The sequence below is a fragment of the Oryctolagus cuniculus genome, chromosome 6, assembly GCF_964237555.1.
Source record: "Oryctolagus cuniculus chromosome 6, mOryCun1.1, whole genome shotgun sequence".
In the NCBI taxonomy this organism is placed as follows: Eukaryota; Metazoa; Chordata; class Mammalia; order Lagomorpha; family Leporidae; genus Oryctolagus; species Oryctolagus cuniculus.
Genome location: NC_091437.1, coordinates 93,751,919 through 93,778,257, shown reverse-complemented (window position 1 = coordinate 93,778,257; position 26,339 = coordinate 93,751,919). Strand labels below are relative to the sequence as shown.

At 39.1% G+C, this 26,339-nt stretch overlaps 1 protein-coding gene and 1 pseudogene across 2 annotated transcripts in view; one reads left to right on the top strand and one right to left on the bottom strand.

Annotated features, from left to right (window-relative positions):
• Nucleotides 1–26,339, bottom strand: part of PREX2 (phosphatidylinositol-3,4,5-trisphosphate dependent Rac exchange factor 2) — a 326,634-nt gene that overhangs the window by 183,428 nt on the left and 116,867 nt on the right. For both annotated transcript variants that reach the window (XM_017341384.3, XM_002710460.5), the window contains exons 12-14: nt 8,764–8,867; nt 8,039–8,088; nt 6,463–6,538 (exon numbers count right to left, since the gene is read on the bottom strand). In XM_017341384.3, coding sequence (XP_017196873.2) covers nt 6,463–6,538; nt 8,039–8,088; nt 8,764–8,867 — 230 coding nt within the window. The remainder of the gene's footprint in view (nt 1–6,462; nt 6,539–8,038; nt 8,089–8,763; nt 8,868–26,339) is intronic.
• Nucleotides 18,306–18,390, top strand: LOC127490896 (U2 spliceosomal RNA; annotated as a pseudogene).

The following is a 26,339-nucleotide window of genomic DNA, read 5'->3' as shown; positions in this document are numbered from 1 at the left end:
AAAACAAATATGTAAAATTATTGGGAAAAAATCCTTTTTTTTAAGTAGAAAAACTACTGTTCCTCAAGCATATAATCAAAGGCTATCAACAATAATCAAACCTCAAAATGTCAATTTTGTTTATATACACTATTTTTGTATTCTGTATATTAGAAATTGTGGAACATATGCATGATGGAATACTACTCAACTATAAAAAAGAATGAAATCTTGTCTTGTAACAAAGTGGATGCAACTAGAGACCATTATGATTAGTGAAACACGCCAGTCCCAAAAGACAATATCATATTTTCTCTGATATGTGGCAACTATTATACAGAAAAACATCTTTTGTCAAACATTAAAATATATACATAATAAAAGCTTATTGCAATTATAGAGGATTCCTGTTATTTCTTAGATCTTGTATCCTAAGTATGCAATACAGCAATAGCCTGTTAGTTAACAAAACACCAAATAAACACAGGTAAAAATCATTATGCATTATCTTGACTACCAACTTCCATTCCAACATATGGCCTTGCCTTGAAGGAAATCTAAAACAATCTATTAATGTGTAGTAATTTGTAATATTTTAAGAGAGAATTATTTGGTTGAGCCAGCAAATGCAAGCTTCTTTTTCACCATCTTGCCAAAAACATAATCAGATCTTGTAACTGAACCCAAGAAAATAGCTCAGGGGCCGGCACTGTGGTGCAGCAGGTTAAAGCCCTGGCCTGAAGCGCCGGCATCCCATATGGGTGCCAGTTCTAGTCCCGGCTGCTCCTCTTCCGATCCAGCTCTCTGCTATAGCCTGGGGAAGCAGTAGAAGATGCCCCAAGTCTTTGGGCCCCTGCACCTTCATGGAAGACCTAGAAGAAGCTCCTGGCTCCTGGCTTCTGATCAGCATAGCTCCGGCCGTTGTGGCCATCTGGGGAGTGAACCAGCAGATGGAAGACTTCTCTCTCTGTCTCTACCTCTCTCTGTAACTCTGTCTTTCACACAAATAAAATAAATCTTAAAAAAAAAGAAAAAAGAAAAGAAAATACCTCAAACAACCTTTCTTCTTGATCTGGGAAATACCCAATATTCATATAAGTATGAATCCATCTACATGTATGAACACTTACATATTATGGATAAATAATCTTACAGCTGTGTGGGGAGCAACTGAGACTAGACTAAATTACTGGAACTAGGACTAATTCTATGCATCTGATCTCCCACAATATGGCGCTGGGGAGGAGTAAACAACTTCTATGCAGCTGCCTCGCCAACTTGACTAACAAGTGGCAGGAGCTGATCCTGCTCCTGATTGGAGGAGAGTAGCGTGCTTGGCGTGTGGGCAGCAGAGCATGGATTGGTGGAAGAGGACTATAAAGGAGGAGAGAGACAACATGCACCAGGAACATCTAAGGGGAACACCTGAGGAACATCTGAGGGAAACATCTGAGGAACCCCTGAGAGCCGGCTGGCGGTGTGCCGCTCCCCGGCAGAAGTGGGGAAAGCGGCAGGGGTGCCGCCCCTCCGAGGAGGCGGTGGGTCGGCAGCTAACCCAGGACAGTGTCGTTCCTCCGCAAGTGAGGGCCAGCAGCAAACCCAGGAAGGGCCGGCAGCAAACCCAGGCAAAGAGAACAGCACAGGGTCCAGTGTCGTTCCTCCGCGAGAGGGGGAGCGACACAGCTGTATGTTTTACAGTTTATGAAGCGTTTCTCACTTACTGTGTCATCCTGCCCCCACCATCTCATCTTTTAGCACTTATTCCCAGGCCGGCGCCGCGGCTCACTAGGCTAATCCTCCGCCTAGCGGCGCAGGCACACCGGGTTCTAGTCCCGGTCGGGGCGCCGGATTCTGTCCCGGTTGCCCCTCTTCCAGGCCAGCTCTCTGCTGTGGCCAGGGAGTGCAGTGGAGGATGGCCCAGGTGCTTGGGCCCTGCACCCCATGGGAGTCCAGGAAAAGCACCTGGCTCCTGGCTCCTGCCATCGGATCAGCGCGGTGCGCCGGCCGCAGCGCGCCGGCCGCGGCGGCCATTGGAGGGTGAACCAACGGCAAAGGAAGACCTTTCTCTCTGTCTCTCTCTCTCACTGTCCACTCTGCCTGTCAAAAAAAAAAAAAAAAAAAAAAAAAGGCACTTATTCCCTAGGAGCAACCACCGACCTGGCAGTTAAGATGTCTCACCCACATCCTATATTACAGAGTTCTTGGGTTAGACAACTGGCTCCACTCCAGACTCCAGCTTCCTGCTAATACAGACCCTAGGAGGTAGCAGTGATGCTCAAAATATTAATTGAGTCCTTCCCATTGACATGGGAAATCTGGGTTGTTTTCACAGTTCTTAGTCTAGTCCTGGTCCAATCCTGGCTGTGATGGGCATTTGAAGAGTAAACCAGCACATAGTGTTCGTCAGTCTGTCCGTCTATCTGTCTGTCTCTCTCTCACTCTCTCTTCCTTCTCAAAATAAAATCTGTTCTCTGTTCTCTCTGGCTCGGATTCCGTTTCTATTGTCAGTACTGTAATCTGATGTTTCTTCATCTTTGCTCTAAATTAAGAAAATACTTTCTGGGCTTTCTATGATACATGTTGTGATAGAATTCAATTTTCTTACATAGGAATCTCATATTCTACAACTTTCAACACTGTTTATTATCTAGAACATATCAAGATTTTATTTTGGGCTCTTAAGATCTTCCAAATCTTGCTTTTACCCTTCCTTCTCCAGTTTCATTTTTTAAGGCGCAGTACCCACAGTTCCGGCTCTAGTTGCCTTGGCCTCACACTACTACCCAAATACTCTGTGCTCACTTTTACCTGCGTAATCGTGTATACCCATAATGCCATTCTCTTTACTTTTCTCCCATTTGATTCTATTGATCTTCCTGTGAAAGACCAACGTATGGTCTACTTCACACTGTGACAATGCAACCCTCACCCAATCTCCTTGTTAATGCTAAAGCACTTATATATCTGTTACTTCAAACTATACACCTGGCTCTCTTCAAAAATCTGGCTGTTTTGCCATTTTCATGCATTCATTCAAGAGATATTTATTTTTTTCCTATATATCATGTCAAGTACTAGTGATACATATTAAAACACTCAACAGAAATACTTCCTTCAAGTCAGCTGAATCTAGTCAATTGGTCACTTATTGTGGTGTTTATAATGATCATAGTAAATTTAGTCAATATTCCGAGTAGGCAGATCCACTCAGTGAACTGAGGCCACAGAAAAGGACCCTGAGCCGACACTAAGGCTTTCTGGGGAGATGATACAGGAGTGGAATTTCAATACATAATACTAGCTTCCCTAGCAAATGAGCCCAACTGACCAACAGCCCCCTGAAGGCACAAACCATGGCTGCTTCCTGTTTTGTTTATTTTATTCTAATCATCAAAGCACTTGTCTAAATGGTAAAGTTATAATAACACTAACTGATATTTGATTGTTTTACTTAATGAATTATTCAAATACTACGCTGGCCAGACTAATATGACATAGAACACACTGGTGTAAAAGACATGAGTTACACTGCAATGGTGCCCTTACATCTTCAAAAATCCTTCATGTACCACATAGACCTGTTGAGAATTTAAAAAGTACACTAAGAACTGCATATTTGAGACAAAGCAAGGTGCTGCTTAATTATGAAATGTGAAATTAAAACCTATACAAATAGAATGGCGTTTTAGAAGTATGTGATGCATTTGTCAAGAAGTGAACTTCACCAACTAGAAGCCACACAACAGCAAGTGAAAAAATGTACTAAGAAGAAAATCAGAGTCATTATATTTTCCAATATGACAACAAAATACAGTGCAAAATCAGAGAAACACTTTGGGATCTGGAATATATTCCTAAACAATCTATAGACAATTGAAGGGGATCTGGTCTTTATTCTGTTCTCTAGAGCTAATCAAATCAACTCAATGTTTTGGTTAGTACTGGAAATCATTTTTTGAGAGTGTTGCTGAAAGAAATGCTTTCTTTTTGAAAATCTTTTCTTAATAACAGATTAACAACTTTAACTTGTTCTCTTATCATTTCATTATTATGTATTCTTCTTCCAAGGCATCCCATGTTGTCCTTTTATAAGCAATGGGGCCAGCACTCTGGTACGGTAGGTTAAGCCTCCACCTGCCACACCAGCATCTCATATAGGCACCAGTTCAGGTCCTGGTTATTCCACTTCCAATCCAGCTCTCTACTAATGTGCCTGAGAAAGCAGTGGAAGAGGCCGGCGCAGCGGCTCACTAGGCTAATCCTCCGCCTGGCGGCGCCGGCACACCGGGTTCTAGTCCCGGTCGGGGCGCCGGATTCTGTCCCGGTTGCCCCTCTTCCAGGCCAGCCCTCTGCTGTGGCCAGGGAGTGCAGTGGAGGATGGCCCAGGTGCTTGGGCCCTGCACCCCATGGGAGACCAGGAAAAGCACCTGGCTCCTGGCTCCTGCCATCGGATCAGCGCGGTGCGCCGGCCGCAGCGTGCGAACCGCGGCGGCCATTGGAGGGTGAACCAACGGCAAGGGAAGACCTTTCTCTCTGTCTCTCTCTCTCACTGTCCACTCTGCCTGTCAAAAAAAAAAAAAAAAAAAAAAAAAAAAAAGAAAGCAGTGGAAGATGGCCCGAGTGCTTGGGCCCCTGCACTCATGTGGGAGACCTGAATGAAGCTGCTGGTTCCTGGCTTTCAGCCCAGCTCAGGCCATTGGTGCCGTTTGGGCAGTGAACCAGTGGATGGAAGGCCTCACTGTGTCTCTCCCTCTCTCAGTAACTCTGCCTTTCAAATAAAAGTAAATAATAAAAAAATGAAGAGCAAGCTAATATTAAAAAATAAGAAAGTAGCTTAAAAATAAAGTGAAGGAATAAAAATGGTGTCTGATACTTAAATTTTGACCTATTTTACAATATCCAAACCATAAATCTTCATTGATAGACAAGAGATGACATGCACAGCTATTACAGAAAATACAGAACAGATGTGAATACTAACAGAGATGGAGTAACTTGTCCAAGTTTGCATAACTAGTTATCAGCAGAGCTGGCATCAGATACCACATTACTTGAGAAAGTCTACAGCAATTTCTGCTACATACAATTTCTATAGAAACTGTGATAACAGACCACTAACAAAAACTGAAGACAAAAATAATTTGCAATTTGGCCCAGTATCTTAGCTGCTTATTTTGTTCTCTAACACTTACCCTAGGAAAGCAAAAATGCCTAAAAATTATGATAACTGATAACTGACTTCCTGATTAAAATATTAAATGTTGGCTCAGCAAAGCCTTTTGCTTCAAATCAATTCCCTTCATTTTCTCATACAATCAACATATTGGAAAGGTTCATGTGAAAATTTCAAGTCCCATTCTGACCATGGCACTGATTCTAGTGACACACATTGGCCAGAGTGTGATAAAATTCTGAGTCTAGGACAGCCACTGGAAGCATGAATCAGTTTTATCCAAAAGTAATGATTGGTTCTCATCTATAACCTTAGCTTCTAGATATATTTAAATCAGCTCCTATAACATACAAAGTTAGGTTGTCTTGAACAGTCTAGAAATGAATATTGAAGAATAAAGAACTCAATATATGTGTTCAGATAAACCAAATATGGATTAAATATTAACAAGATAAAAGTAGACATTTCATGATGAAATAGCAAATGCTATTATCTACTTGTAACAAAAAGGTAAGCCACTAGCTTTAAAAAGAAGAAAGTCAAACTGCTTATGAAGTTGACTCAAATATCTAAGTGTAGCAATGTAATTTCAACTAAGCAATATTCCCTCCTCCAAAACAATAAGTTTACTTAAAGTGGATATTGGTTTTCTTAGCCTTTTCTTTAACAGATGGAAAGCATTCGGTCATTTATTAGTTGACTTAGTATGAGAAAACATTCAAATATATATTTTAATATCTATTATGATAAGCTAGATATTCTAATTTGGTTCACTGAGTAGCTAGCAGTCAGCATCCAAATTCCAAGAAGTGATGAAACAGGAACAATAATCAAAGCTGTGCTTTCCTAGTTAAAATGGTTGTAGACAGATATTAAAACTCATGTTAGCAAAGTACACTTATTATCTAACAGAGAAAAGTGCAGAGACATTAGTATAACTTGCTAGGACTAATAGATAATTTAAAGTAAGTTAGTAAAAAAAAGCAAACAATTTTAGTAATATGAGGACAGCTTTCTTCAATGATAAACCAATGCTTAGCATTTTTTGATGAATTTCAGATGATATTTAAAAAATAGGGACACTTTCCTTTTGAAAGACAAGACAGCATAAAAATCAAGTTTGACAGAATTCAGATTATCTAGGTTCAAATCCTGAATCTGTTTCATATTAGTTGTATGAACCCAAGCGAGTTACTTCACTGTGATTCATCTACAGGCAGCTATCATGAAAAATGCAGAACTCACATGCTCAAAGTCTAAGGCAGCAAGGAATTTAAAAAAAGCTCAGTGGCATCTGTTTTGCTATTTACCTGTGCAATTAACCAGTCTATCAGTTTGTTGGCCATGACCACAGATTTGTAGGTCCTTAAATGGTAATCTTTATCTCTATTAAAAAAAGAAAGAAACCAAAAACATTAAGCAAGGCGATGGTGAGCTCAAGAGAACACTTTCATTTAGTATCACTGTGCAACAGAAAAGGTCACCAGTGAAGAGAGATTTACAAAGCGTGTGTAACAGCTGAGAACTCCTTCAACAGCTCATATTATGGAAGAGCCTCATATTCTCTTCTTCCATATTCTTTTCTATCCAAATATATTATTTCCACTGTATTCCTGATACTAATTTAGCTAGCAATACATAACTCATTAATGAAATAACAATGAAATAGAATTTCTTCTCTTTAAATTATGGTAGGTTCTACAGGAAAAAAATAAAACGGTGCCCTCGTCCCCTTCCGCATTCCCAGGAAAACGGGATTTGCACGACAGGATTCCTTGTATATTTTCAGCCGTGGTGTAGTGGAAAACCAGCAGGCCTGCCCCTGCAGGAGACACATGAATAGCTTGCCATGCACATAAGGTCTGATCAGAGTGGGACACAGAGACACCACATCCCCAGGGAATTGAGGGGATAGACTGGCCTCCTCATTCAGCAGACTTCCTGGAACTGAGAAATTTTTTAAAGCTTTTTTGCCCAAGGGCAAAAATCTATAATGCATTTATTTTCTGGGCCTGGATCAAAAGGGGAATGAGAGAATGACAGTCTTTGCCAAAATGTCACAAAATCCAAACTGCAAAAAAAATACTGGAAGTAAGTAATACTTACTAATTCTATTTGCTGTCCTTTAGCCTTGGTCAATAATTTACAACTAATATTTACATCATTCTACCTAGTCCATAAAAAAGCTCCCTGAGATATACTTGAAATTTCTGCAATTTCAATGATAAATGAACAAGATTAGCCACTTATTAATAACTAATAAATTAGTAACATAGTTAGTAATCAACAGCATTTTTATCTTTTAAATCTGTCATTGCCCATCTCCTCTTAGCTACCATGAACTTCACTAAGAAAGAAAAGGGTCATCAATTATGGATCATATGTAGGACTGCCATTTTTCACACTAAGTAATTATCTCTGTATAAGCTAAATTCACACATACTAAAAGCACAACTATTATACATTCCATCTGTTTTACAACTTCTTCCCAGACATTTTCAAGACAACTCATAAAGTCACTTCTAGCCAAAGAATAACTCCTTCTTATCAACTCTTACAAAATATTACTTTATTGATAAGAAGTCCCATATGGCTACAATGTATTTTCAGAATGTACTTACACTCACATGCAACCTTAATCTACACAGGTAAATGGAAAGTTAAACCATTATTTTTTCTATTAGTTTAGCAGAAAAAAACGGTAAGCATCCAGTTCTACAAGTTTAGTGCTTACTATTAAGTTATCAAAAATATTTGCAGGGTATCTGTGACAGGAAGATGGCAGAAAGTCCACAAACACTCATTCTTTTCTACTTCTCTCTACTTTGTGAGACACAATACAAACATTTCGCTCTAAGTTTTCCAGAACTTATAAATGAGACTCACCTTATCACTGGAGTAAACAGACTGTGAAGACGACAGTATAATCTTACACCCTGTATAAAATATATGTCAAATATTAAGTAAGAATACTCAAGGATCATGGCGATGATAATTTCAAAGAAGTTCACTGTCAACATTCTTGAGTCATTTTAAAGCCTCAAAAATCATTCAAATGTTACGTTTATCATAAAAATGCTACGATTTAAACCTATGAAGGAATAGGATCAAATTGTGTTATGAATTTGTAATATTTATACAAATAATATAATAAATAAAAATTTCTAAATTATTTTTCTTAGAATGTGAAATTTCCAGACAAAATTTAAACAAAAAAATCTATACAGTGCAATGTCTATTCTTGTTTGTTACATGTCAATATAAATTTTGCCAAGTGTACAAAACTGATGTTACATTTATTATATATATCTTTTATATTTATTCAAGTATCACAACCACCTGTTGCTACATGTGAAACAACTTCCAATGTCTATAACCTCTTAAATGATGCAATGCCACTATTTCCATTTAGAACGATGTAAGGGAACAGAAAAATAGTCTAACATTAGAATTGTTGGAACACTAAAAAAAAGAAAAGAGGCTATACTTGTATTATTTACTTTATAAACTTTCCAAACTAGAAGAATTTAAGTCTGTCTACAGTCTTTTATCTTTCTTTAGTAAGACAACATGAATTCTGCTATTGAAGACGTTGCAAGACGAGTCCTTACCTTCGAAATCACATCCTGCATCTCATTTCTTGGATAAAATGTTCCATCATCATAGCGAAATCTATATAACATTTGCTCTGGTTTGAATTGATGTTTATCTGTAACTAAAAACATAGGAACAATATATTAAAATACTTACAATCTGAAAAGTGCTAAGTTAAAAAGATATATACCTATAAAATACACATTCCCAAATACTGAAACTTTCAATGCTGTAAAAACTTTTTACTCTTTTTTTAAAGATTTATTTATTTGAAAGGCAGGGTTAGAAAGAGAGACAGACAGACAGACAGACAGACAAAGAGATATCTTCCATCTGCTTGTTCACTCTCCAAATGGCTGAAACAGCCAGGACTAAGTCAGGTCGAAGCCAGGAGCCAGGAGCTTCTTCCTGAACTACATTGTGGGTGCAGGGGCCTAAGCACTTGGGCCATCTTCCACTGCTTTCCCAGGCTCAATACCAGGGAGCTGGATCAGAAGTGGAGCAGCTGGGACAAAAGACATTGCCCATATGAGAAGCCAGTGCTGTAGGCCGTGGCTTTAACCTGCTGAGCCAAAGTGCCAGCCTCCTACTTTTATTTTTTTTTAAATATTTATTTATTTGCTTATTTGAAAGGCAGAGTGACAGACAAATACAGGTCAGGGAAAAGAGATAGATATATAGAGAGATTTTTTCCATCCACTGGTTTACTCCTCAAATGGCCACAATGGCCAAGGTTGGTAGGAGTAGAAGCTGAGAGCCCAGAACTCCCTCTGGTCTCCCAGGTGGGGGGTCTAAGTACTTGTGCCATCCTCTGCTGCTTTACCAGGCACATTAGCACGGAACTGGATCTCAAGAGCAGCAGTCGAGACTCCCAGCACTCAAATATGGAATGCTGGCACTGCAAGCAGTGGCTTAACCTGTGCCACAACACCAGACCAAGTTTGTGCTTTTCTAACACAGCAAGGCCAATCCAATGTTTTGCTACTAAGAGTTATAATAAAATTCTGTTAATTTAATATATCAATAATTTTCATATAACTATTTTGCAACTAAATTGACATTAGCAAAATTTGGCTGGTATAAAATATGTACTTATTCATATAAATTTATAGCATATTTGTATAAACATATGAGTTTTTGTTTTATATTCCTTCACAATACCACAAAGCAAGGCAAAAAGTGCCCTCCAAAGAGCAGACACCCAGATTACTGAATTCCGATTTGATCCTCAGTCCTAGAAATGAATTTCAGTGCTTATCTGTTTTATCTCACTGTGATCAGGCCAAGATCACCCACATCAGTCTTGACCATTTGTCCTGTGTTTAGACCCCCCAATTAGATTAAATAATTTCAATGTTACTGAATCCAAAATTATAACAGTTCTTACACTAAGAAAAGCTTTCCTTACAAGTCACTTGAAATTTATGTATCTCTTAGTGGAAAATGAGTTGCCAGCTTTCATTACTATCCTCAGGATAGATTTTCATATTCATAAAGACTCCCACATAAGGACAAGATAGTTTCACTGAAGAATTCTACCAAACACTTAAGAACAATTCAGGCCAATCTTTCTGAAATTCTTCCAAAAGGTTGAGGAGAAAGGAACATTTTAAAAATCCAGTTCTCTTGATCTCTTTCTCTCTCTCTCTCTGTCTCTCTACCTCTCTGTCTCTGTCTCTCATACGCTCTCCTTCCCCCTCTTTTCCTTCTGCGCCCCTTCCCTCTGGTCTGTTGGGTTTCCCCACCAATAAACTCTTTCCCTCAGTCCAGTGTTTGGTGTGTTTTACGGCAGCCTTACATTGGTGCCATGACTCGCGTCTGGCCTCCCCCAGTGACTCTGCTCTCCCTTCGGGTATTTCTGAGCTGTCTTGGGGTCCTGGATTCCTACCAGTCACAAAACCCACTCCCAGAACTCCTTCCACTCCACCAAACACTTCGTGATCTCCATCTACACACCAGCCTTCCAAATTTGGAGGTAAGGCGTGGAACGGAGAATTCCCACAGCAGCCTCCACTACGGGTTGTAGTTCTGCTCTCATCTCAAAGTGCCGGTACTGGGCACTGCAACTCCTACAGCTTTGTGCCACTACAGAAACTGCATCTGGGTAACAGTGGTTGTGGGTGACGACTCAACCTTCTGTTTCCCTTCTATGGGCTAAGCCCTAGGCTCCACTGAGCATGTGGGTGACAACCCCTGGCCTCTGTTCCCATATTGTCTCATCAGTCAGATGGCCGTGATCTCGGGGACGCCCGATACCTACAATCCAACTACAGGTTGCCATGGGAACTTCTTCTTCCTGTGTTCCATCCAATTCTCCTCTTGGTTGCATTGTAAGTAATATGGTCCCTCTCAAATTGGCTCCAGACCTCAAACGCTAACCATGATAGCTTTGTCACTTTTGTGAGCAATCAGGAAAAAGGAAGATCCCATATGTTCAAGCTTTTTCCCATCTTTGATCTAAACCTTCTATGTGTACATCCTGCTCTCTGGCTCAGGTCCTTTTGGCCTCCAAAGTTTCTTCTAGAGGTCAAGGGCCTGAGACGAAATCCCTTCCTTCTAAGTTTGCAGCCCCAGCTCTCACTGTTTCAGCTCACTGTACCATCCCCTCCCACCCAGGAATTTCAACTTTATCTTAGAACCAGGCTTGGTCCAAAGTCTACTCCCCCTGTCTTATCAATGACCCTCCCACAAGTTTTTTTTTTTCCCCCCTCTCACAAGTTTGCAAATGGCTTTCTCCTTGCTTTCACCCTCCAGCCCTTATCCTCCAACTGGTCTTTGCCCCTTGTTCTCCTGCTGCAGTTTTACCCTAAGAACAGCAAAGGAGTGGTGATCCCATCCTTCTGAGCTCCCTGCTTATCAAGAAACAAATTAGGTAGCCAACTCTCTGATGGCTCTTTTGTTTTATCATGAGTCAGCCAGAGAGAAAAAATCAAGTCTTTGACCTCCACCACTAAAACATTTGAATAATTGCCTTGTAACAGTGTTCAAATCTGGTCTATATTATTCATGATGTTAAGGGATCTTATTTCAACCAGATATTTTAAGCCTTCTTGGCATCTTTGTCAGGCATTCAAAAAAAAAAAAAAATCAAAGTTCCAAAGAATTTGGATTTTGGTATTTCCAGTTGGGCCCCTGGAAATGTCAAAGGATATGTCTCATTTTGTAGAGACACCAACTAATCAGGCTATTTGGATTATATTAAAAGTACTGTCAAAATGTGAAGTGGTGCTAAATTTTAAGTTTTGATAATATAAGCTGCTACTGACAGAATTGTCTGAAAGCTAAAAAGTGTAATGACCTTGTGTTACTGGACATGATGGTTATCTAAATGAGAAAGGCCCAGAGGCCTAAAAAGGTTAAATGTTTTATAGAATCCTACAGGTGCTTTCAAAAATACTATGTGAAATATAAAAGTGCCTCTTGTTGATTAGTGAGTTTACAATTTTAAACGTGGCTATTTAAAGTCTTTGGTCATCCAGTTTTGTATAGGTTTCGATGGACTTTTTCCAGCCACTTCTATTGTATTCAGTACTTTGGGATGGCTCTGTAAACAGATGAAGCCAATAATGGTTCCAATTGGGAAAAAGTATGGTTAATTGAGGTCACTAAGAGAAGAAAATAATTCTAATTGGTTCATGGTAATAAAAAAAAAAAAAACAGCTTAAGATTTTAGGAAACTATTACTGAAGCTGCTCTATTGTTCTATCTTGTATGTTAGGTTACACGTGTGCACATATAGTATGTCTACATGGGAAAATTTATTAAGAGCTTTGTTTTAATTGGCTTTCAGATAATTAATTGCTCATAAATTTAAACTGCTAAAATTAATCAGGGACATATTTTGATTCCCAAATCTCTGTATCAGATGTTTTCAATTTGTTGGTAGAAAGAAACTAAAAACATTTTTATATGTTTGTGTTTGAGTTTGCTGGTTAAACAAGCAGCTATACCATGTTAGATGTTTAAGAGATATTTCCGAATACATGTATTCTTAGAATGTATAGAAGGCATTGGACCTTCTGGTAAATGTTTTTCCTAAGTTGTTATCTAATGGTTGAAATTGCTTGCTAAGTTTTCATTTGATACTGCTATTGTCAGTAAGTGATCTGGGACTGGCTCCCTTTCTCTATTTTAAGCCTGACTTGTTTCCTCATTTCTCTATTCTCTTCAGGATAGGAAACTAATTCAATTCTGAAGGACTCTCTAGAGTATACATTTTGATTTTTAGACCTTATAAGAGGGATGGCTAACATCTGTAACAGCATAGCCAAAATGAGAACTTAAATTATAATTTCACAGCTAGATTTACTTCACCATCAGCACAGTAAACAGGCAAAACCTCCCTTTCAGACCAAACAAAGGGAGAAGAAGTTTTAAAGTAAGGACATAGCTTTCCTCACGGGCATTGTCTACCTCACAAAAAGCCACTATCAGAACATGCCTGTGACTACAGACTTCAAGTTTAGGCCACAAAGATTACAGATGGGACTTGAATACCCCCTTGACTTGCATCTTTTGGTCTGCTTTAACAAAAACCAGGAGGAAAAGGAAGCTAGGCATCAAAAGCAATGTAAAGATAGGCGGCAGGCCTATTAATGGCTGTTCTAAACAGTGATCTTCCCTCAAAGAGACCCAACAGGCCAGTCCACTGCAGTGGCTTTCAATGCGGAAAGCCAGGGCTTCAGCAGAAGTCAGCTTATGAAGATCCCTGGTGTCGCTCCCCCTCTTCTCAGAGGAACGACACAGGACCCTGCGCTGTTCTTTTGTCTGCTCGGCCCTTCCCGGGTTTGCTGCTGGTTCTTCCCGGGTTGGCTGCCAATCCTTCCACCTCCGTGGAAGGGCGGTGCCCCCTGCCACTTTCCCCACTTCCGCGGGGGAGCGGCACACCGCCGGCCGGCTCTCTCAGGGGCTGCTCAGGTGTTCCTTCAGATAGATTTTCCTTTTAGATGTTCCTGGTGCATGTTGTCTCTCTCCTCCTTTATAGTCCTCTTCCACCAATCCCAACTCTGCTACCCACACGCCAAGTACGCTGCTCTCCTCCAATCAGGAGCAGGATCAGCTCCTGCAGGTTATTGGTCAAACTGGAGGCAGCTGTGTAGAAGTTGTTTACTCCTCTCCCAGCGCCATATTGTGGGAGAGCAGATGCATAGAATAAGTCTTAATTCCAGTAACTTAGTCTAGTCCGAGTTGCTCCCCACACCCTGGCAGCTCTACCAGCCAGAGTTGGATCACTGGAAATGGAACTGCCCTGGAATCAAAGGATGCCCAGGTCAGAGCTGCAGATCTTGCTGGCTCCAACCTGAAAAGCTCTCCATTCGACCCAGCTTCCAAAGTGATCACCACTGCTGAGGGAATGGCCAAGTGAGGTCAGTAATATGTCAGGCAGAAGATGTCACCTGCCTTTACCTGGCCAGCTCTCCTCCCAGGCCAGCTAGCTAATGGAAGTCAACAGGGTGCCTTTCCAAGGAGGTTCACACCCCATGTGAAGAGATAGATAGGTCTGGGCCTCATAACTGACAAGGCCTTACAGCTCAACAATTTATTATCAGGCCCCTCTGTCAGGTTCTATGTGCCTCTCAATCGGAAAACTTACTCATGTTTAGACAGCAGCTTTGTTATGTTCTCCATTAATGACTCTGTCCTTTGTTCTAGACCCTATCTAGCCCACTTGGGGCATCATTCCTTTGTAATCATAGCCTCTACTCTAACATCAATGGCTCTATTGCCAACCTGTGTGTATTGATGATCCTCTCCCCCACTTCATGTTTTATGATTGTTCAGAATTTCTCTACACACGAACCCCTCGACCTGAAAAACATGAGTGGCCTTTCTCCCAGTCTTGGTTGGAATTAGCTTTAAACCATGTCCACCAGTCTTCACAAGGGTCCAGAGACCTTCCTCATTTCCTCTCCTCTATAAAATCCTCTCATTGCTTGGTTAATGCCACTGCTAGGAACACTGGTTGCTATTCTCACCCTGTCTTTTATACTATTGTGTTTTTTAAGTGTTTACATGAATTGATAATGGAACGAACCAAGGCCTTCACCAGCCAGGCAGTCAACCAAATGCTGCTGCAGGGATATACTTGGCTCCCCACCCAGGAGACAGCAGCTCGAGAGTACTTCATCACCCCATGTCATCAGGAAGTAGCTTTAAAGACAGATCATTGTACCTCTACCCCTCCTGGACTTTTGAGAATAATGTAACCCCATACAACTCTTGCTTTACAAAAAACAAAATGGGGGAATGTTAGTAAAATGGTGCAGTCTTATCTATGGCACTATCTACAACCTGGACACCATCCTAGGCTCTAGCCACCACCACCATGGCTGGAAGCCATGATACCAAAGCCAGACAAGAACATTTTAAGAAAACTATAGGCCAATATTCCTGATGAACATAGATGCAAACATCCTCAATGAAATACTGGCAAACCTTATGCAACAGTGTAGCAAAAGGGTCATACATCATCATCAAGTGGGATTTATCCCTGAGATGCAAGAAGGTTCAACATATGCAAATGAATCAATATAATACACCACATAAAGTGAATGGAGGATGAACAGCATATGGTCACCTAAACAGATTTAGAAAAAGCATTTGGCATAATTCAACATCCTTTCACAATAAAAGCTTCAACAAATTGTGTATGTACTTCAACATAATAAAGACCATAGCTGACAGGCCCACAGTTAACTTCATATTCAACAGGGAAAAGCTGAAGACTTATCATCTAAGATAAGGAATAAGAAGGCAATGATGTCTACGCTCGTCATTTGTACTTAGTGAAGTACTGGAAGTCCTAACCAGAATAAATAGATTAAAAACAAAATCAAAAGGAAGAAATACTGTCTATTTGCAGTTGGCATGATGTGACATAGAGAAAACTCTAAAAACCGTACCCCAAAACCATTGGAACCAAAACATGATTTCAGTAATGTGGCAGAATACAAAATCAACATACAAAAATCATTAGCATTTCTATTTAAATGGAGTATCTAAAAAACAAATTAAGAAAATGATTATATTTACAAAAGCATAAACAAATTACTTACAAGTAAGTTTGACTATGGGTGTGAAAGATCTGAACACTGAAAATCACAAAACACCAATGATGGAAACAGAACACATAAGTAAATGGAAATACATTCCAGGTTTATGGATTAGAAGAATAAACAGTGTTAAACGTCCATCTACCCAAAGCCACCTATAGATTCAATGCAATCTCTGTCAAAATTCAAGTTTCTACTTTACAGAAGTAAAAAGGTAAATCTAAAAATCTATATGGAACTACAAAAGACCGTGTCCTACCAAAGTAATCTTAAGCAAAAGCAATAAAGTGGTAGCATCTCATTACTTGACTTGAAAATATACTACAAAGCTATACTTATCAAAACAGCATTGTACTGACATAAAAGCAGACAACTAGACTAACGAAACAGAATAGAGATTCCAGGAATAAATCCACGTATTTATGGTCAACTGATCTTTTAGAAAGTTTCCAAGAACACATAATGGGGAAAGATGGTCTCTTTGCTTCACTCCAAAAGTCAAAAAATAGCAAATGCTGGAGAGGCTGTGGAGAAAAAGATACCCAAATACACCATGGGTCGGAGTACACATTGGTACAACCATTGGGGAAAACAGTATTGAGATTCCTCAGAAAACTAAAAATAGATCTACCATATGAGCAAGCTCTCCCACTCTTGGGAATATATCCAAAAGAAATTAAATCAGCGAATGAAAGAGTTACCTGCATTCCCATATTTATAGCAGCTCAATCCACGAAAACAAAGCTATGGAATACAAAGAGTATAAAGAATGTGTGTGTGTCCTATCATTGGGTATTCAGCTATAAATATTGCTTTACTGAATCTTCCAAATAAATGACATTATACTTTTCTTTCCCCATGCTATGATTATTGTCATGAATCTCTCACTCTGTGATAGTAATATCTGTTTTCAAGAAAAAAATGTATATGTATAAAATGTCTGCATTTTAAGTGGATGTAGCAAAATGCTAAAAAAGTATAAAAAATTTTAAAAACTTGCTGGTTAAAAAAGCAAAAAATTTTGTGGATAAAAAAATAAAAAAGCATAGAGGAAAGGTTTTTTGGATATAATGGCAAAAGCACACGCTACAAAGCAAAAAATAGACAAACAAGACTTTAGCAAACTAAAATGGTTCCACACAGCAAACAAAAACATTAACAAAATGAAAATGCAAGCTACAGAATGGAAAAGGTGTTTGTAGGCCATATATCCAATATGGAGTTAATATCCAAAACATCTAAGGAACTCATTAAACTCAATATCAAAAATACAAGTAATTCAATTAAAAATTGTACACAGAACCTAAATAGGTACTTCTAAAAAGAAAAAAATTCAGATGGCAATGAGGTATTCAACACCTCTAACCATCAGGGAAATGTAAATCAAAACCACAATAAGATATAACCTTATACATCTGTCGATAGATATTATCAGAAAGATAAAAGAGCAGAGTTAGTGAGGATGTGAAGAAAAGGGAATTCTTGTAAGCTGTTGATGGAAATGTCAATTAGTAAAGCTAATATGAAATAGAACTGTTATATAATATAGCAATCCCATCTCTGATTATCAATTCAAAGGAAATAAAATCAGTATGCAAAGAGACATCTGCACTCCTATGTTCAATGCCATATTATTCACAATAACCAAGATATGTAATCAACCTAAGTGTCAACTGATGAATCAATGTATGGAGAAAATGTAGTATAGGATATTGCATACTTGAAAATTGTTAACAGTAGATCTTAAAGATTCTCACCACACACACAAACCTGGTAATTATTTGAGATGACAGATACGTTAATTAGCTTGGTTGAGACAATCATTCCATAATTTGTATATCAAACATTATGTTGTATACCACAAGTACATACAGATTTTATTTGTCCTTCATATCTCAATAAAGCTGGGAAAAAGGACCCCTATTAAATCACCTCTCAAGTTGTCTTTTTTTCCAGGCTATAGTTTTGTATGTGGCCTAATAAAAAAAAAAAAAAAAAAAAAAAAAAAAAAAAAAAAAAAAAAAAAAAAAAAGACTGCTCTAGTAAGAAAACTTCAAATTGAAGTTCCAAGACTTTGTATTTCAAAAAATTTTTTAGGGATTGCAACAACTATAGAGGAGAAAATGTACTGCAATAACTATATTTGGATGTTTAGATAACAGACTTAGCCCTTTGCTTTTTACCAGAAATGGAAGGAAAAGTTGTCAGAATTCATCTCATTAACAACATTTGGCAACAGCAGGAGAATGTCAAAATACTTGTGAGAAACACCTGTGCACATGCACACACACACATGCACACGCACACACGTGAATATTTAACTTTTTATCCCAGTCTATCCAGATTTTGTACCTGGCTTACACCTCTGTGAAAGCAAACCATATTAACTCCATCTGGAGCCTTACCCCTCCAGTTAATTAATTAATTTTAAATGGGGGGTGAGGAGGAGAAAGAAGGGGAGGGGAGGAGAGGAGGGGGGAAGGGAGAAGAGGAAAAGAACGAGAGAGATCGCTTCTCGGCCTTTTGGCTAAGATCAAGTGTAGTATCTGTTCTTATCAGAAAAGAAGGAGAGAGAGAGAGAAGGAAAGAAAAAGGGAGGAAGAGAGGAAGGAAAGAGGGATGGAAGGGGAAGAGGAAGCGGAAAAGAGGAAGAAGACCAGAGGAGCAAGAGGAAGAATATATCTTCCACCCGCTGGTTCATTCCCCAAATGCTTGCCACAGCTAGAGTTGGACTAGAACAAATCAAGGAGCCTGGAATTCAACCCAGGTCCCCACCTTGGGTAGCAGGGAATCAAGTACTTGCTACCACCCAGGGTGTGCATTAGCAGAAAGTGGAGTCCAGACTAAATCTAAGCACGCCAAAATGGAATGTAAGTCTCCCAAAAGCATCTTCACTGCTGCAATGAACACACGCCCAGCCCCTCCATTCTGGCCACAGCGCTGCCTACCTGCCCAACTTGCTGGCCCCACCATAAGGTTTAAGTGCTAGCACAAGCCTTCCCGATTATGTTAGAAAGGCCAGCAAGACACCTGAGGGGCTAACTCCTGAAGTATAGTTAAATAATGTTGTAGTACGAGCTCCACACTATATTGATCTGTCAATGTACAAAGTCTTTTTCCTACTACAATCCTATGGTATAAAAAAAAATCTCACTTGAACCACTTTGTCTAGATGGCTTCTTCATCCTGGGCTGGAATCCTTTGTTTAAGTTGCCCTAATGAATTCTTTTATTCTTAGATGGAGCTTCCTGCCTCATTCTCTGGTCTCAGGATTCCTTCTCAGTTCAAGGGGTATCATATACTCCGCCAATATTCAGGGACAGTCATAAAACTACTCTAACACTGTTGTCCAAAATAGACAACATAGCTCTGTGGCATCTTTTTACCCCAGGCCAAGCCATAAAGAGAAAAGCACATGTAAAAAGAAAACAAAATCAAGAGAGACATGCTGAAATCCTAGGGCATATTTCAAGATCATTTATTCATCCTAAGGAGTCAGTCTATCTCCATTCTTATTATTCAATTATTATCTTGATACTACAAAATTCAAGGACTTGCTGGGCCCACATATCTCTTGTCAAAAATAAAAGTCATAGCTTATTCTATTCAAAATGGATTGCTTTGCTGAAGGAAAGCTCTTGTGAGTGACTGTTAACCTTGAGCTAATCTGCAACTCAATTATGGGCTTGGAAAAATGCAAGATAGTTCTCTAGCATGCAAAATGGGTTTATTAACTAGTAACAGTACAGGTCATACAGTGAGAAATTTCCCTAATGAGACATTTAAGCAAAGACAGGAAAGCTTTAACAGCTGGCTCTCTAGGTGGTGGAGCTGGGGAGAGGAGAGGGAGAGCTCTGGTGTAAACCCTCCCACTTCGGCCAATTTCAAGTTTACCAACACAAAGTCACTGCAAGCAGAGTTACTCACAGCAGTGGCACATCATTATATGGGATTTCTACCACACAGAAACAAGAACCATAAATAACCTCACGAGAATAGATAACTGCAAAATGTAATAAAATAATTTGGAAGTGGTAACTTATAAGAATGCATTATGGCTATTTTTAATACAATCTATGTACTTACATGTTTACATATTTTAATTTTTAATAATGATTATGTTTACACATCCAGACAGCATATAAATATTTTAATTTAACTATCAGCCCTTACAAGCTTATATGAGATAACTTTAGCACACCACAGGATGTAACAAATAAGGGTTCTGAATTCTCACATCAGCATTTAGACTATAAATAAGAGAGCCAGACAAGATGAATACTAACTTAATATCAGAGAGAAAGTATATGCTGCCTCAACCCAAGGATTCCACTACAGTACAGCTTTGCCTCAGACGAAGTTCTCAACCGTATTCGCAAAGAGAATAATAGCAATGATAGTCAACTTTTTTTGCTTCTTCTCTTTAAAGCAGATGGTTCATTCAACTGTATTTTAGGAATTCTATTTTCACTAAAGTGCAGCTGGAACGACACACAAATAAAACTAGCACATTTGGCTCCTAATTCTTCATTCTAATAGAATTACTTCATTGATGTAAAATGGGATATGTTCTGTTACTTCTAGTTTGGAGGAATCTGAATTAGTTCAGAGTTTTTTTAAAAAAATTGGTTTCTTGTGATAAAAAAAAAATCTGTTTGCCATATCTGACATTATAACCAACCAAATTCTTACAGGAGTAAAATGAAGGCCACATTGCAATCAAACAGTGATGATCAGAACAATATTAATAGTAAGAATTCAGTGCTATATCTCTCAAAAAAGTTAATCAAGTTTTATACATACACACATACATAGATATACATATATCACCGTTCAAAAGAGTTGTCAATTCTCAAAATTAAATATTTAAGGTATTTTTTCATTTGAAATTTCAAAATAAATTCTAATTGAAAAATGTATTTTCCTTTCCAAATCATATTGCTGGAAAAAGTGCGTCTAAGATCAAAAAACTGATTAGGACTGAAATTTTCCATTTTAATAAATGGCTTCAAAAAAAGTTTCACTTTGAGTTTCTTTTCCTTTTCAGCAGGGGCAGTACAATAATGTCAGAAAAACGTTAACAGAATTGCTGCGGTGATTCCCTGCTATGCAACTTTGCAGTTCCTTTCAAATTTTTCATCAGTCATGAACTAAAGAACAGATGAGACTAAAAGACTATGTCTACAAAGATATTTAATACATGCCATTTCAATTCTACCTTATAATACCTGCAATTGGTCTCAATGTATTTAACTGGTTACTTATTTCTACAAAGTTATATCACAGTTTTGCTATTGTAAAATTACTCCCATAATAGCTGTCACCAATTTTCAGAAACCAATTCACTAGGCAAATATGCAAAAATTTCTCATTTGATTCAGAGATCTGTTTGTCAAAACACTGAAAAAGGAATAGAAAGGTGAAATGAAAACATTCCTGCAATTCCTCTGAAAGTACATCCTTCCCCTACAACCTGACTCTTTCTAGCTCTGGAACTAAAAGTTACTATAAAGGATCCTTATCCATTATAAGAAACCCCATAGCCAAAAAGGAAAAAGCTGCACTCAAACTCAGTTTAGCTCTTTCCAGAAGAAAGGTAAGTACAAAAATAAAGAAGTATTAAAAAGTTGACCATCCAACACTTTTTAAGCAATTAACATGGTATCATCAGTTGTTGACATAGTTTTAAGATAATTTTAATATGTCTAATTCATAATAGTTTGAAGTCATTCAAATTGATAACAGAGGTCACAAAACTTCAATGGAAAAGAGAAGTGTTAAAATAGAAAATAGCAATTCTAAAGGCATTTTGTGGCTACTATAAGCAGGTGCCACTGTAAAATGTTAATGCACACACACATATACATACACATAATACTTGGTCTTTAGTATGATCCCACAGAACTTCAATATAATGGGGAGCTATGCCTCAGTTAAAAAAAAAAAAACTGGGTCGTTGTTTATCAGCAACTTTTGTTTCATGGCATACACTATACAACATTTCTCAATTTCTCTTGCAATCAAGGGTGACCATGTAATTGAGTTGTGGCCAAGGACATGTGCACAAAAATGATGCATAATGGGAAGTACATAAGCACTTAAAAGCCAAAACAAACAAAGAAAAAACCCTCAAGGTGACCTTGGGGAGCTACAACTTGAGGATGGCTGACTCCTCCAAGTACCTAAACACTGCAAAGGAGCAGACTATCATACTCTGATCCTCCACCACTGATGGATTTTTATATGAGTAGAAAATTAGCTTCTATAATGTTAGGTAGTGTATTGAGATTTGTTTAGTGTATTTCTTTGCTTCAGAAGCTGAGGTTATTCATAGTTTCTCTTGCCAATATTCTCTGCAATATAATTAGTTTTCCCATCCTGGTAGATTTCTGTCTTCCCAAAAGAAAGTATGCAAGTAGCTGGATTTTATGAAGAAGGACAGGGCAAAAAGACAGGCTTAAAACTACTCCACCCAGTATCAATACAAGTGGATGGTTCATATTTATACACTTTATTTTTTTTGTTTTTGTTTTTTAACTTTTATTTAATAAATATAAATTTCCAAAGTACAGCTTATGGATTATAATGGCTTTCCCCCCCCATAAATTGCCTGCCACCCGCAACCCTCCCATCTCTCGCTCCCTCTCCCATCCCATTCACATCAAGATTCATTTTCAATTATCTTTATATACAGAAGATCAATTTAGTATATATTAAGTAAAGATATCAACAGTTTGCACCCACACAGAACATAAAGTGTAAAATACAGTTTGAGTACTCGTTATAGCGTTAATTCACATTGTACAACACATTAAGCCAGAGATCCTACATGAGGAGTAAGTGCACCTGTTGTTGACTTAACAAATTGACACTCTTGTTTATGGCATCAGTAATCTCCCTAGGCTCTAGTCATGAGTTGCCAAGGCTATGGATGCCTTTTGAGTTTGCCAACTCCGATCTTATTTAGACAAGGTCATAGTCAAAGTGGAAGTTCTCTCCTCCCTTCAGAGAAAGGTACCTCCTTCTTTGATGGCCCATTCTTTCCACTGGGATCTCACTCACAGAGATCTTTCATTTAGGTGTTTTGTTTTGTTTTGTTTTTTGTTTGTTTGTTTGTTTTTTTGCCAGAGTGTCTTGGTTTTCCACGCCTATAATACTTCATGGGCTTTTTACCTGGATCCGAATGCCTTAAGGGCTGATTCTGAGGCCAGAGTGCTATTTAGGACATCTGCCATTCTATGGGTCTGCTGTGTATACCGCTTCCCATGTTGGATTGTTCTCTCCCTTTTTAATTCTATCAGTTAGTATCAGCAGACACTAGTCTTGTTTATGTGATCCCTTTGACTCTTAGACCTATCAGTGTGATCAATTGTGATCTGAAATTGATCACTTGATTAGAGAGATGGCATTGGTACATGCCAACTTGATGGGATTGAACTGGAATCCCCTGGCATGTTTCTAACTCTACCATTTGGGGCAAGTCAGCTTGAGCATGTCCCATTTATACAGCAGTAAAAAGCAATGAAATCCGGTCATTTGCAACAACATGGAGAAATCTGGAAAACATCATGCTTAGTGAAATAAGCCAGTCCCAAAGGGACAAATATCATATGTTCTCCCTGATCGGTGACTGTGGGGAGCAACCGGACTGGACTGAGTTACTGGAATTAAGACTTATTCTATGCATCTGCTCTCCCACAATATGGCGCTGGGAGAGAAGTAAACAGCTTCCGCACAGCTGCCTCCAGTTCAACTAATAAACTGTAGGACTTGCTATTGATTGGAGGAGAGCAGCGTACTCGGCGTGTGGGCAGCCGAGTTAGGATTGGCGGAGGAGGACTATAAAGGAGGAGAGAGACGGCATGCACCGGGAACATCTATGGGGAACATCTAAGGGAACCCGTGCAGCCCCCCAGAGAGCCGGCCGGCGGTGTGCCGCTCCCCTGCGGAAGTGGGGAATGTGGCTAGGGGGAACTGCCCTTCCACGGAGGTGGAAGGGATAGTAGCCAACCCGGGAAGAACCAGCAGCAAACCCGGGGAGGGCCGAGCAGACAAAAGAACAGCGCAGGGTCCTGTGTCGTTCCTCCACGAAAACGGGAGCGACAGGTGACAACTAACCAAGCACCAAAAAGGAAACCTGTTGAAGTGAAATGGACACTATGAGAAACAGTGACTTGATCAGCCCTTGTCCTGACTGTTGATGTACAACTTAATACTTTATCCCTTTTAGTATTGTTTTTTTGTTCTACTTACTACTACTGGTTGAACTCTGTAATTAACACACAATTATTCTTAGGTGTTTAAATTTAACTGAAAAGTGATCTGTGTTAAATGTAAGAGTGGGAATAAGAGAGGAAGAAGATGTACAATTTGGGACATATTTATACACTTTAAAGCAGTTTTCATACAAAGTGAAGGAAAGAGTCAGTAAGGAAAAGAATAAATAAAAGGTGTCCATAAACAGATGTTCCAGTTCTTGGCTTTTTTTAGTGACAACAGTCCTTGGAGGCGTACAGCCCGGATGGGGAAGGAATTCCTATTTCTGAATGCTCATTGTACACAAAGCCCCTCTACATGCCACCTACCTGAGCTTCAGCAACTGCAAATTAAAACAAATGCAGTACCTCCTGGTTCTCAAATGTACACTTAGATTTGAGGTTAAGAGAAGGAAAAAAGGAGTAGCAAAAAAAGAAGGAAGCCATCACATTCAACGCCTTTTCATTCTTATTTGTAAGCTTTTGAAGATGTCTTTTATTGTACTAGGTGCTAAAAGCACCTATATATTGTTTTTAGATGTTAGAAAGATGATAATGAGTCAAATGTAAAACCATACACATTTATAAGTATCACTGGTTTAATTAAATAATTAGCCATTCATTCATTCATTAAATATGCACTGAGCACCCATGTGTGCTGGGCACCAGGCATTTGCTATAGAAAGATAAATAAGGCTCCTGTTCTGACAACACTTCTAGGAGGATATTTCAAAAGGTTCATGGGAAAAAATGAATTAAAAGGTAAGCTTATTTTGGTGCAAAAAGTTGTTTGAATCCATGCAGAATTTTCATAATGTGCATCTTCCTTGAATTGAAGCCATGGGACTGCTTGGATCATACAATGGCTTTCAAAGTCTCGTCCGCTATGACCTAAAGAGTGTACCACGAAATGGGGAGGAGAGATCAAAGAATGAGAGAGAAGCTGGTGCTGGGAGGAGGAAGGTGGGGATTCTGGAAGGGAGAGAACTGGGCTGATGAGGGAGATTACTCCTGGCTGGGTAGATGGTGTGACAGCAAAACATTGGAAGGACCTGTGTTTTTGTTTCTGTTGTTTGTTTTTTTGCAAATCACTCTATTTTACAAAGGTAATGAAAATGAAAATTCCATAGCTGAATATCTATATTTATTAATAATTCTTTTTTTCTACTCCACATTTTACATTAGAAACTCTTCAAGATGTTATCCTTAGTTCCATTAGCACTGCTTTCTTGTGGTTTGTTTGTTGTCAGTGTTCTCAGGGATCTGGAACGTTCTTTTTCTTTTCTTTCTTTTTTTTTTTTTTTTTTTTTTTTTGACAGGCAAGGCAGAGTTAAACAGAGAGAGACAGAGAGAAAGGTCTTCCTTTTTCCGTTGGTTCACCCTTGAAATGGCCGCCATGGCTGGCACGCTGCGCCGATCCAAAGCCAGGAGCCAGGTGCTTCCTCCTGGTCTCCCATGGGGTGCAGGGCCCAAGCACTTGGGCCATCCTCCACTGCCTTCCTGGGCCACAGCAGAGAGCTGGACTGGAAGAGGAGCAACCGGGACAGAATCCGGCGCCCCAACCGGGACTAGAACCCGGGGTGCTGGCACCTCAGGCGAAGGATTAGCCAAATGAGCCACGGCGCTGACCTGGTATGTTCTTCTAATGATTCCCAATTATCTTTCACCCCATTTCTGCCTTAAGGTTCACATTCAAATCATCAACCTCTTGCTGGCCACTCTCCCCAGGCCATTCACACATCCAACCCATCGGATTCTTTATCTTCTTTCTCAAATATGCCCTTCCTGATGAGTTAGCTCTCTCAGCCATCCAGATCAGAAAGTCCAGAGTTGTCTGAAATATCTCATCAGCTTTCATCCTCCATATCTAAATAGTTATCAAACACATCATTTCAGAGCATGGTAACTCTTGTTGACAACAATTAATTGTATACTGCAAAACAGCTAGAAGAGAGGATTCTGACTACTCCCAACACAAAGAAATGATAAATATTTAAGGTGATGAATATGCCAGTTATGCTGATCTGATCACTACACCTTGTATACACCTTGCATATACTTACTGAAATATCGTACTATATCCCATAAATATAATAAATGATTGTATCAATTACATATTTAAAAGAATATGCTCTGTGAGTTTCTCAAGAATCTCTCCAATAGGCCTAGTATTTTCCTGTGGGTGGACATGGCCCTGCTAAAGCTCTCAGCATTTCACTCCTGGGTGAGGAAGCTGTTGAGGGGCTTGTTAACTCCACAGACTTTAACCTCTCTGCTGCAAAAACC